The following is a 12,971-nucleotide window of genomic DNA, read 5'->3' as shown; positions in this document are numbered from 1 at the left end:
AGATGATGGCACTGACCAGAAAGCAGGAGACAGAGCTGGAGGTGGCAGAGTTAAAGATGCTAAGATCTGAAATGGGTGCGATGAGGATGGACAGGATTAGAAATGAGTACATTACAGGGTCAGCTCAAGTTGGATGGTTGGGAGACAAAGTCAGAGAGACAAGATTGTATTTGTTTGGACATGTGCAGAGGAGAGATGCTGGGTATATTGGGAGAAGGATGCTATGGATAGAGCTGCCAGGGAAGAGGAAAAGAGGAAGGCCTAAGTGAAGGTTTATGGATCTGGTGAGAGAGAACATGCACGTGATGGGTGTTACAGAGCAAGATGCAGAGGACAGAAAGATATGGAAGAAGATGATCCGCTGTGGCAACCCCTAATGGGAGCAGCCGAAATAAGAAGAAGAAGAAGCAGAAGGCTCATGGGTGGTGGTTTCAGTGTTCTCACCACAGTACCCTCATGTTTCCACTCCTGATCCAAGACATGAATCTTAATTGGTAAACCCAGGAGCTTTAAAGCCACCCTGAAATAGAAAATCTGTGAGCTTAGAAATGGGAGATAAACTGGCAATGCTTCACTGGTGGAAGGAAGAGATGTCAGGCTGAAATACAAGGGACAAAAGAGGGAGGATGAAAGATGGAAGCTGAAAGAAATTCCTGTATGCTTTGACAATGGCAAACAGATGAGCCACATCACACAGCAGACCGGGATCAACACCGGTGTAGGCAGACCCAGACACACAGCAGGGATTTTAATTCCAGTTTGTTTATTTTGTATTTTGGTGTTATCCCATCCTATTAAGCTTTATCATAGTAAAGCCACAACTTTAGACACCATTACCGATAGCCTCTTGGACCTTCCACCACTGTTGTATGACTAAAATCCTTTTAATGCCCTAATACTACCGTATAATAGCTTAACATTTTGTTCATAGTTTTAAATATGTATTATTTGTATAAGCAGTGTATCATAATTCTGTTTCATTATTAATGTTAGGAAATGACATCATATTGTATAATTATATAATTTTATAATTATTATTTTTATTATAAGCTCTCTCAGTATGCTTATTGTGTATTATATTGATACACATTCAATTAATAGCCTGTTAGCACTAGTGGCTATGTTCAGGTGGCTTACTACATTATTATATATAAACACTCTTCACAGCATGTTGATTACATAATTATCACCCACCGTTTATTAATTAGTGAATAAAGTGTATCCTGCTGATTGGATGTAGAATGCTAAAGAGAGAGAAAGAGAGAGAGACACAAAAAAACTAAAATGACAAAGTTAGTAGAGCAATAATCAGTTAGAAGAATTATCAACAGGAGAACACAAAGCATAAAATGAAATGAAATAAAAAATGCCCTACTCTACCTCATAACCAGTAATATCCTCATCCCCAAAGCTCACCTTATAATTCAAGGCTCTAAACTGCAGATACCACAAAGTATTCACTTCTGGCCCATCCCATGATCTATTTCAGACATCAGGTCTAGATCTATAAAGTTTCTGACCACCAGGCTACAATGACATCTGGATGCATCTCTGAGCCTTAATGAGGGTTTTAAAGGATCAGCTATAGCAGCTTTTGGCTGTTTGCTCTTTCTAATAAACCGCAGAACCCCTCCAATCCCTCAGAGTTTCTATTACTGTTCTTCACAGGGGTGGTCCTGCAGTATTACTTTCTAGAAAACCCTTACAATCATGGGGTCCAGCACTCAAGTATAAACATACTGGTGTGAAGAAGTGCCATTTGACTGCCTGAATGGATTTTCCTTCCTCTAATTCTTCCCTGTCAGGCATTCCCTTTTTTATTCTTGCAATACCTTACAATGTCTTTTTACTTATTCATAGATTTTTTTTTTCTGAAATTTGTAAGCATTTGCAATCTTTTACAAACCCCAAACCTTATAGTGCTATCCAGTTTTCAATTTAATGTTTCTGAATCAATCATCCTAAATCACTTTGTCTAGGTCTTGCAGTTAAAGACTGTAATTATATGAAGCTTATCAGAGCAGTTTTTTGAATGTTCAATGGAGGCAGGACAAACAAATGTTTGGGAATCTGGAGGGATCAGGTTATAGCTGCCCTGATTTCTCATGAGAGAAGCCCATGTTTAAATGCATTTCATCAATAATTCATTAGCACTTGAATTGCACTGCGTTTAAAACTCAAGAAAACATTTCGATGTATCTTATTGTAAGCTCATATAGAATCAGCCACCTGAGCTTTGCTTTTAAAACACTGTTTTTTGACATGTGAATGCTTTGTTTTGCAGTTTGACTGTATGAGTTATATATTTGAAAGGAAACTTGCACAATAATAATAGAATTAAAAAAGAAAAAAACTCACACCCGGGGCCTTACATCAGGATAAGCATTTCAATTGGCATTTTTGAAAGCAGCCTTTCTGCACCCTGTTATAAAAGTTAGTGAACTGAAATAGCTGAATGTAAGTTAGCTTTGAAAAGTCAAGTAAGGCAAAGTAAAAAGTGTATACAATATAACTGGATTCATGTTTAATGATAGCATTTTCACATAAAACGGTATGTGCAAATGAATAAATCCACATCCACTTATATTTTCTATTAAATGACAAAATATGAATAATGAATAATCATCATGACCCCCCAGTGACTCTAGAAATTGCATAAAACATCTTGGAAAAATAATAGAAATGTCAGCTGTCACATATAGCACCAATCAATTCAGAACAATGACCAGAGCATTCACCCGGGTATAATAAGCCAGTACACAAAAATATCATAACACAATGCCAAAATGTATCACTTGTACCATTTCTAAAGACAGGGCCAATAGTCTATAACAGCAGTTTTTACCCCGTGGGACTTTGGGGCAGTGGAAACAGATAAAATGAAAGGAATAATCCCACATTCTTAAAAATATAACTTTGTTTGCTGAAATTGCTGCACATTGTCTGTTTCATAGACATAAATTGTAAGAAGTGCTAAACCTAAACCAAAGTGGAACATTTAGGTGGTTAATGTTATCTAGCTGTAAACCAAAATTAATGTACTGAGACCACACTGTGAAAGGCAAAAACATGAAAACCCAACCCTAAAAACCTTACAGACATATTGGCATCCTTGGTAAAGGTAAGAAAAAAGGCTCACTAACTTATTCTTATACTCAGATTATGAGAGAAATCCTACTTTTCACGGACATAAAATTATTCAAAGAAAACAATTAAACATTTTTTGTCAAAATACATGAGTTTCAATTATTGGCAACTGTAGACATTCTCATTGGCAAAATCTACTTACTATATATTCCCATTCATATTTTATCTTTTTAAAGCACACCTGAGTCTTTAGGAGCTCTTAAGTGGCAATCAATGACTTCCTGTTTCACTGGTTATACTTAAACATACCTTCTTCTTCTTCTTCTTCTTTCAGCTACTCCCGTTAGGGGTTGCCATAGCAGATCATCTTTTTCCGAATCTTCCAGTCTTCTGCAACAATGAATAATAAAATTAGCAATAATTCATTAACATAAAAATTGATATCAAAAAACTAAACAAAACTAAAAAAATGCAACAAGAATGTCACAAATAAACCTTAATGAATTAATTGATTTAAGAACAACCCCTAAACTATTAAAAATAAATAGAAGACCCCAAATAAACTAAATAAGGAAATGAATGGACAAGCAAGAAGTTCTAATTAAATAACTCTAAAATACAGGAAAAACTGGTTCAGAAATTAATTTGGAAAAACTAAAGCCAAAGATCATAAATTAAGAAAAACCAGACTCACAATCTGAAACCCAAAAACATTCTTTAAAAATCTAGACCTTTATAACCTACCAAAAATCAAGCCCAGAATGACCAAGAACAAAACCCGGCATGACCAAACGGCTGGGCCTCTGAAAAGGTGCCTAAAGGCAATTCCTCAGTGAAGTGAGGCTAATTGTGTGTTTTAATTTGCTTCAGGTGACTGCACTATCATTCGCAGCAGCACCTGAGAGTTAGTCAGAAGTGGAGCCTACCCACACTTATGGACCTAATCTTAACTGGATTTTCAACTAACAACATCAAATGATAAACAAAATAATAATATGAGAAGAAAAGAGGCAGTCACAAACAAAATTCCAACAGGTCAATTATCACATAGTTTTCAAAAGGATAAATATTTCCAAACCTTCAGTTCTTAAATGAGCCTTTTCTCATATTAGTATGCTGCCTTGCAGTTAGGAGACCGGGTTTGGTGCTTCCGGGTTTGGTGGAGTTTGCATGTTCTCCCCGTGTCTGCATGGGTTTCCTCTGGGTACTCCGGTTTCCTCCCACAGTCCAAAGACATGCAGGTTAGGTGGATTGGTGATCCTAAATTGTCCCTAGTATGTGCTTGGTGTGTGTGTGTGTGTGTGAGTGAGTGGGCTGGCACCCTGCCCAGGGTTTGTTTCCTGCCTTGCACCCTGTGTTGGCTGGGATTGGCTCCAGCAGACCCCCGTGACCCTGTAGTTAGGATACAGTGGGTTGGATAATGGATGGATGGATCATATTAGTAAAGAGAAGCACTTGCATCAGCAGCAGAAATGGTGCACACAAATGCTTTCGCCTTTTCACAGCAGTTCTGGTGGACAGGCTTCAATTTATTAACAAAGGAGCATAGAGAAAATGGGTTGCAATCCGAAATTTTGTTCATTGTCCTTCCCCTAGACCAGGGGTCCTCAATCACAGTCCTGGAGGGCCGCAGTGGCTGCAGGTTTTTGTTCTAACCCGGTTGCCTAATTAGAAAACAATTCTTTCCAATAATTTAATTTCATGGCTTGTTAGTGCTTTAACTCTGTTATGTCAGGTCATTCTCATATACTAGATTTTCTTCCCCTTTCTAAGGATATCATCCAAATGATATGAAGGCTAAAACGGATGAGTAATTCTCAGTCCTTCACTTTTTTCTCTTCATTTTCCATCTAAGTATTTAATTAAACCCAATAGTGCATGACAAATACACACAGGTGTAAATGGTAACAAGATAAATGGAGAAATACTGGTCTCTTTTGTCATTTGCATGTTATTGCTAATTAGGAGCAATTAAAAACCAAGAATACAGCTGTTTAAGACTAAAATAAGCAATAAGGGATCAAAATCTTAACAAGCGAGACAACTAAAGTGAAGCAGAAGTGTTACTTGAGCAGTAAGTGCTTCTTATTAAGCAATTGGGTTGGAGAAAAAACCTGCAGCCACTGCGGCCCTCCTGGACTGTGATTGAGGACCCCTGGTCTAGACAGCTGCACAATGAAAAGGTGATGCTTGCAAGATGAAGACCATTTGAGAGTAAAGTCCTGTACACTTTCTTTAAAAGAATTAGAATAATGTTCTTTAACAAAATACTTCTGCTTTTTAAAACAAGGACTTGAATATGATAGAGACAGTAAAATGGATATCTCACTCTCCTGTATGAAATAATATACTGTATATGTTACACTATAATGCTTTGATAAAAAAAAATATATTGCAGAGACATAACTGCAATAACTCACAAAGCACAAAAGTTAATTTGCTAGCTCACAGTTCATTTCAAATGATGTTACAATTTGTCTACCACAGTGTGTATGTTTTTCTTCTTATAAGCATTTTCTGCACAGGCATTGCTTCCTTCACATTAAGGACTACATTTATTAGTTTTAAAATTGTGCCACACTTGATTTCAAAACTAACATTTTTATTACATTGTAAAATTGCTATGGTTTGTGAGTCTCAAAAATGCCCACTAGAGGGGGACATACCATCAGACCCAAGCTAGATATAAGGGTAAACACAGGATCTGAACAAAATAAAAGGTTTATTCTCACAAACTTGATCTTCCGACAAGAACGAAGCTCCATAGAGCACTAAAGAAAAAAGGAGTTGCCTAAAAATATAAGGCAATCCAATGCTAACTAAATCCCAAGACAAGAATCGAAAGAGTGGTCAAAAGACAGACCAAAAAGGCCAGAAATCTGATAAATCACAATAGGCACAGTAGAAACTCAATAACTTACCAAAAACTTCTAACCACCCTCAATCTGAACCACCAGATACTGTGGGAAAACTTCACCATTTTAAGTCCCTGGGGAGAGGGGAGTCCCTGATGGTGATAGGCAGGTGGTCCCGACTCTTGGGAAAGGTACATGACAAAGACTTAGAGACAAAATCAAAAATAAAGAATAATGTAAATAATTAACAGAAATAACATTAGCATAAATACATAACATAAAAATGAACAAAAAGGATATGAAACAAGGATTTGAAACATGACAAAATGCTTACATTCTTCTTTACATATTGTTTTCAATTGACTTTATTAAAAACTGCTCGGAGTTTGTAAGACTAAATTTTTTTAAAATAATGAATGTAGGCTGTTGCTACTTTGCATAAATAAATGGTACATGCAGAATATATTGATGTGAAGGCTCCAATGCAATACTTATAATTTTGATTCCCCAAACTACACTAAATTTTGCAAAAGCCTATTTTAGCCTAATATCTAGGATAGAAGAGTTGAAGACTTTAAAAAATCTGACTATTTTATTTTAACATGTTTAGTGCCCTTTCTTTGAGGCTTGGAAGTGATGAGAATATTAAAATGTTTAACTAATCGAAACCTGATTGGCTAATCATTAGATCAAGCTCTCAAGTCCAGTAACCTGCAAATCTATCCAGGTTTTTGTCAATAATGCACCACATCTAAAACTTCAAGACTGTAAGCTATAAGGTTACCCAAGGCTCCTTGGATGACTATAAACAAGTAAACAAGTGTGATCACAATTCATTTGTAACATATCATTAATATAAAGTGTTTTTGATCAGGATGCTTTGCCACACATTCTACTGTATGAGTGATATGATGGTGCAGTGGCCGGAGCTACTGCTTCATGGACCCATAATTCTGAATTGGAGTAGGCACATTCTCCTTGTCTCTGTGTGGACTTCACTTTGGTTAATCTAGTTTGCCTTCCCCAACCACAAAGTCATACTGTTACATAAATTGGCAATTCCAAATTGTGACAATTGTGTGTGGGTATGAGAGAGTTCCGGATTAGACTGTCCAAGGGACTGGTACAATTTCCAGGACTAGTTTCTGCCTTGTGCTGTGACAGCCTTCTGACCTCATGTCACCCTGAATTGGATGGCACACATTTGGCGATGCTGCGTACATTATGTAGCTATTGCCTATATACCTTGATAGAGGATATTTACCAGATAAAAATATTATGTATATATTTGTTACAGTTGGAGCACAGATAGATTAAGTGACTTGTTCAGGGCCACACAGTGGGTCACTGTCAGGAACTGAATCACCAAAACCTAATTTATATTGCAAAGTCTCAGCATTTTGTAGAGAGATCTATAAAGTTTTGGTATGGCCATTCATCTTCCATGTTTTATACAAAGATGCTGTGCTACAATTTATCATATTGCATGTTTGTGGTGAATTTACATTCTAATGTCAAGTAAGCCCTAAAACTAAAAGCCACCCTCACCAGTTGTATCATTTTATGTCCCACTATGTTCTGCTTTTTAAAGTAACTCATTGTATAAATAAAACAACTTTACCAAATTACATGCAAAATACATCCATTTTTACGGTCCTCTACCCTGTGACTGACAGTTTCCATTGTTTTTTCATTACACTTCAAGTGTTATTCACGAGTAACACACTGAATGTAAAATAACAAGCTTCTCAAGTGACACTTTCAAATCGATTATAATTACTGGCCCACACATAACAAATGCACAGACTACAACCGAGCTTACAGAGAACACAACATGCTAACACTAGTGAGATCTTGTGGACCATATCAGCCAGAATCTTCAGCTCGGCTGCAGATCTGATAGGGATTCAATAATGCAGCCACTAAAACGGAAGTGACAGCTGACATTCCAATTCCGCCTTTCAGCAAACAATCTGCTAGTCGGTTTAATTCTGTACCCAGGGAGATGTCACTCTCATGCTTTGTGAGCATTTTGCCTGACAGTTATTGTTTTAATTCAGTGTGCTCTCCAGTGATTAAGCACTCAATTAGAAGACACAGCAGGTGGCCATGACCACCACCTGAAAGCAGTGGGCTCAAACGTGTACTTTATTATAAAATTTACAATGTTTACAGGATTTTGCACTAACCAAAAGTACTAATGCAATGTCCAGAAGAACGAAATAAAAATAGCAAGCCGAGAGCTAAAGCAGATCCCATGTAACCCACTTAAAAATGTGGCTGCTTTGATTATTTAAGTGTATTGCATCACAGCACCCAGGCACATGAATTTTCAGTAAGGACAACAAATCGTGTATGTACATGCTTTTTTATCTTTCAATAAAGCATACTGCCCTGGGTAATACACACTTGCTAAAACCTCCTTTATTTCAATGATAGGTCCCCTGGATGAACGTCTGATTTATGACGCAGACATGGCATCGTTTTTTAACAGGGCTCACTGGTCTGTCTATTCACTGCTAAATTTGAAATGTGTTTTCTTGTGCTTGCAAATACTGCCAGGATTTACAACCAGCTGCCTGAAGTGAAAAAGAAAAAGGAAGAGGAAAAGAGAAAAGTGTTTTCCCAGACTAACAGACTGCGGGCTGAGCTGTTTAAAAAGGTAACGTTTTGCTGTGCATGACAGACAGAGACATGGGTCACATTCAAATCTTGCCTCTTGGGCTCAAACAAAAGCAGCAGTTTCAGGGAAAACAATGTTTCCATTTAGCATAGAAGAAAAAGGGATTCCTGCTACCGGACCAACTGGTTTAAAAAAAATGTACCACTGAGTAGCCTGCAGATCAGGACTATCACAATGAAACTCAGCACCACCATCTTAGAATGTTTTTGGTATCTTTTCTGTTTAATGCAGAGAGAGATATTTTTATAGAACACACTTTTCAACTGTGCTGAAAAGGTTTTCAATTGATGTCGTACTAGGCCAACCATAGTATGGGTTCCCAGGGGTGGGATATAGTCACTATTATTTATCTTAACTACTCTGAATGAAGGCACAGATACAAATATTTGTAATGGTGGTTGATCACATTTGCCTTGACTGTTCAATCAACTAGAGCAACTTACTTGATGTTCAGTCTTTGGACAACATTAGAAGGCATTTTGCCAGGCTAACAGAAATACGGAACAGTGCGACTTAAGGTAAAATCTACAGGCTGATGGTGTCTAATGATTACACTTTAACAGGCCAGTCTAAATAGATGAAGTTAGACTAGTTGGAAAATCTTAATAAAACTTTTGGAGATTTACAAACATGCTGATCATGCTGATAGTTTTGCACTGTTGCTGCCGAAATAGTTTCCTGCTCCCTAGGGTAAGAAAGGAAAGCGTTTTGCCAACTAAACAATGGGAGGATATTCACACAAAGCAGAATATTAATTAAGCTATCTTATTAAAATATATAGTGTCACATTCAGACACTGGATTGAGGTAATATGACTTGGTTATGGCTTGTTTTCAGTGTGCACCTCATACAACTAAGCTAAAAATATGGCACTGTACAAGGCACTACAAAGGTGATGCTTAACTAGTTGTGGCTCTGTTACTTCTATTACTTGCTTATTTTCCTTGTCACAGTTCAAGGACATGGCAAAAAAGCAGGATAGGAGAAACCTTTGCATCTGTAATATTTCCATGATGATATTTATTTTGCTGAAAATGTTTTTGAATTGTACAGTATCTAAATGGAATTCTCCAAGTGAGTACATGCTACATCCAAATGTTGTTTTTGGCATAACAGAATTTTGGCTTCTCTAACATAAACATTAACCTGTCTCACAGATAACATCTACAGTATCCCTAGTCATTTACAAATGGCTAGCAAGGCTTGCAAGTTCATGCACTGTTCATGTCACAAAAAAAATCAATGTTATCATTTGACAGAAATCAACAATATACAGTAGATTCAAATGTTAAGTAAACTGACCATCTCACAACCACCGGCTACCCAGGAAAATACACTGGCTTTGAACTTTAAATTGAAACAGCAACACCTTAAGTTTAGAACCAAATGATTCTGAGGTGAGAAAGAATGTGGCTGTCCAGTGGCAATGCTAACTCCATTATACCCAAGTGTTTGCTGGTCAGCACAAGGCAAGCAAACAATTGAAACAACTATTTTCTACGTACCTCTGCTTTGAAACAAAGGGTATCATATCACTGGCTGCTTTTCATGAAGTGGAAGGAACACTTGTTAAGATTTCCTTGGTGGCCTTCCACAGGGGTAGGAGAAGGACAAGGTGCTGCTCAACCCCAATCTGATCAGTGTAATGCTATGTGCTCAGTGCATACCTGATACTGCTTTTTTTCAGATTGCTGTGGCTACCTTTAAGGGAGCAAATGACACCTGACATTTTGTACCTCTTCACTGGCCTGTACTGCATAGCCTTATCTGGAAAAAGCTCAAACTGAAAGAGCAAATCTGTAATCTCATTTTAATGCTGAGAATAAGGTTTCAAGCCTACAAGCTCCAACGTTAAACTGGAAAGTTCAGGTTGCATATTTTCATACACACCCAAGGGTAAACCTACAACACTACACGGTCAATAGAGCTGGCCAAGTAAGCCAGGAACAGCCTTGCAGAACACAGTATAAAGGCAATTTCACATACTGCAGAAATACAGTAGGTGCAACAATTATATGCTACCACCTCTAGAGTAGCAGCAGTAACGTTCCACGTGACCAACACTACTTTCCTATCTGATATCACACCATAATACAGGAAAAAACACACATGAACATAAATGAAAAATATGAATATATATTATAAAATGAAATACAAAAAAAAATACAAGTCTAAATCTCTTTTCACAAACCCATCCAAATAATGCTATAAACAATACCCCTGATAAATAATACACACAAACAATAATAAATGAAAAACACCCAGCAAGAACTGTTTTAAATTGTTGTAGTCCTTATATCTGTGTCTTCAGCAAAACAGTCCAATTTATCTTTATATATAATATGCTACTGTGGCTGTTCGTTTGTCTGTCCAGGATTTTAAATCACCTGTAGCTCACAAAACCTATTGACCTGAAATTTGATACACATATACTACGTGATGTCTACTATCCACTTTCGGGGGGATGATTGACCTCCAAGGTTATTCCTCTTTTTATATTTATTTTATTTTAGAATGAACTCTCGGCAGCGGCCAGCAGGGCGGCCGTGCAGCGCATGAATACTTACGCCGTTCTCATCCCTACCACCTTTTCCATCACTTCCCCTACCTCTTCATATCTTAAATCATTCTTGAGGCAGATTGAAGACTAAAGTGCCAGCTTAAGTGAAAAGTTAAAGAAAACGTACTAAGTAATTGCAACACAAGCACTGACTTCATCAGTTTTAATTTAAAAAGATGCAGACGAAAGAAGAGAAGAAGCAGGCCGCTAGGATGGAGTAAAGAAGACCTGCTCAGGAAGCAGCAAGCACATCAACCTCTGAGCAAATGAATGCTAAACGTACAGAGAAAGAGTCTGAAAATTATGAATGCTCAAGTCAAGTGAATTCACTGCACGTGCAGTGTGCCGTTACTGGTGAATAATAAATGACAGAATGGATTGCAGAGTGCATTCTCCACACGGATAAATATAGGTTGAATGGCCTTCTTGTAGATGTCTTCATGCAGGATGTCCTGAATAATGGGGTGGCCATCAAGTCTGTCTTACATTTCCTGCTTTACTTCACTTAAATTGCCAAGCTCTCTTTTCTTGTTTGTGTCTTTGTCGTAACCTACCTGCAACTACAAGCGTGCTGCTTGTAGCCAGGATCAATCGGAGCCATAGTTGGAAAAAAAAAAACAATTTAGAGATGCCACAATGTTAAAATTAAAGAAGGTACAGTTTATTACATCCAATCCTCTTTCATTGCTCTTAGGGTTCAAATATATACATACAGTGATGAAAAAATGTAAAAAACAAGTGTCCACAAAATAGCAAGGCTACCCTTCAAAAAAAAAATATAGGGCTTAACAGCCTTGACTACTATTTACATGGAAAAAAAGACAAAAAATAAACAAACAAACAAAGGCTCTGCAACAGCCTTCATTCTTAGTAAAATTAATAAAACTCCCTAAAAAAAACAAAAAAAAACAGGGGTCTACACCAGCTCATTGGGGTTTTTTTTAACAGCCACTAAGCCACATAATCTCTCTTATCACTGTGCTCTCATGTTGGTTTTTTATTTATACTTTTTTTTTCTTCACTGTGGCCGTATTTTTTTTTTTTCTTCTCCTTGGCCCTAATACGCTTCCATACATTTCTAGCTACCCTGGAGTGCGGTCCATTCCCCACCCTCTTGTCTACTACGGACTTATATAACCAAAAGCTATCTCATCTAGAAGTTCACTTCAATAGGGCATCACCATTTTTACCCTTAAGGTGGGTTGGGGGGGGGGGGGGGGGTAACATTATCTAAATCACGACAATGACAAAAACTGAACCAAAACTGACGTTAACACACTTATCGATGGTTTTTATTGTACTACCAATCCTCAAGCCGCAAAACACCAACAATAAACCCAACCTTTCCTATCAAGAATAAACCTGACATGAACTGCACCCCCTAATCCTCTGTCTTCTGCATACCCACGCGAAGTCACATTCGAACAGGCAGCGCGCCACGTTTAAAACTGATGAAGGCTCCCCGCGCGTGCCCCTGCACAAAACAATCCGCTGGCGAATAGACTGAACAAGGTAAAATGACTATCGTGATCATGAAGCCCTCTGTGACAGTTGGTTTAATATATCCATCCATCCATTTTCCAACCCGCTGAATCCGAGCACAGGGTCACGGGGGTCTGCTGGAGCCAATCCCAGCCAACACAGGGCACAAGGCAGGAACCAATCCCAGGCAGGGTGCCAACCCACCGCAGGGTTTAATATATATATATATATATATATATATATATATATATATATATATATATATATATATATATATATATATATATATTTATGACTGTCGCCT

The 12,971-nt window shown here is 37.6% G+C and overlaps 1 protein-coding gene across 5 annotated transcripts in view; it reads left to right on the top strand.

Annotated features, from left to right (window-relative positions):
• c2h10orf90 (chromosome 2 C10orf90 homolog) overlaps positions 1-12,971 on the top strand; it is a 241,812-nt gene that overhangs the window by 216,468 nt on the left and 12,373 nt on the right. Inside the window, exon 8 of one of the 5 annotated variants that reach the window (XM_028795289.2) lies at positions 8,505-8,604. The exons of the other annotated variants lie outside the window; for them this stretch is intronic. Within the exon in view, the coding sequence (XP_028651122.2) occupies positions 8,505-8,604 (100 nt within the window). The remainder of the gene's footprint in view (positions 1-8,504; positions 8,605-12,971) is intronic. 5 annotated transcript variants of the gene reach the window in all.

Source organism: Erpetoichthys calabaricus, chromosome 2 (assembly GCF_900747795.2).
Source record: "Erpetoichthys calabaricus chromosome 2, fErpCal1.3, whole genome shotgun sequence".
NCBI classification, from domain to species: Eukaryota; Metazoa; Chordata; class Cladistia; order Polypteriformes; family Polypteridae; genus Erpetoichthys; species Erpetoichthys calabaricus.
Note: the sequence above shows the minus strand (reverse complement) of the source record. Positions and strands in the feature narration are given on the sequence as shown.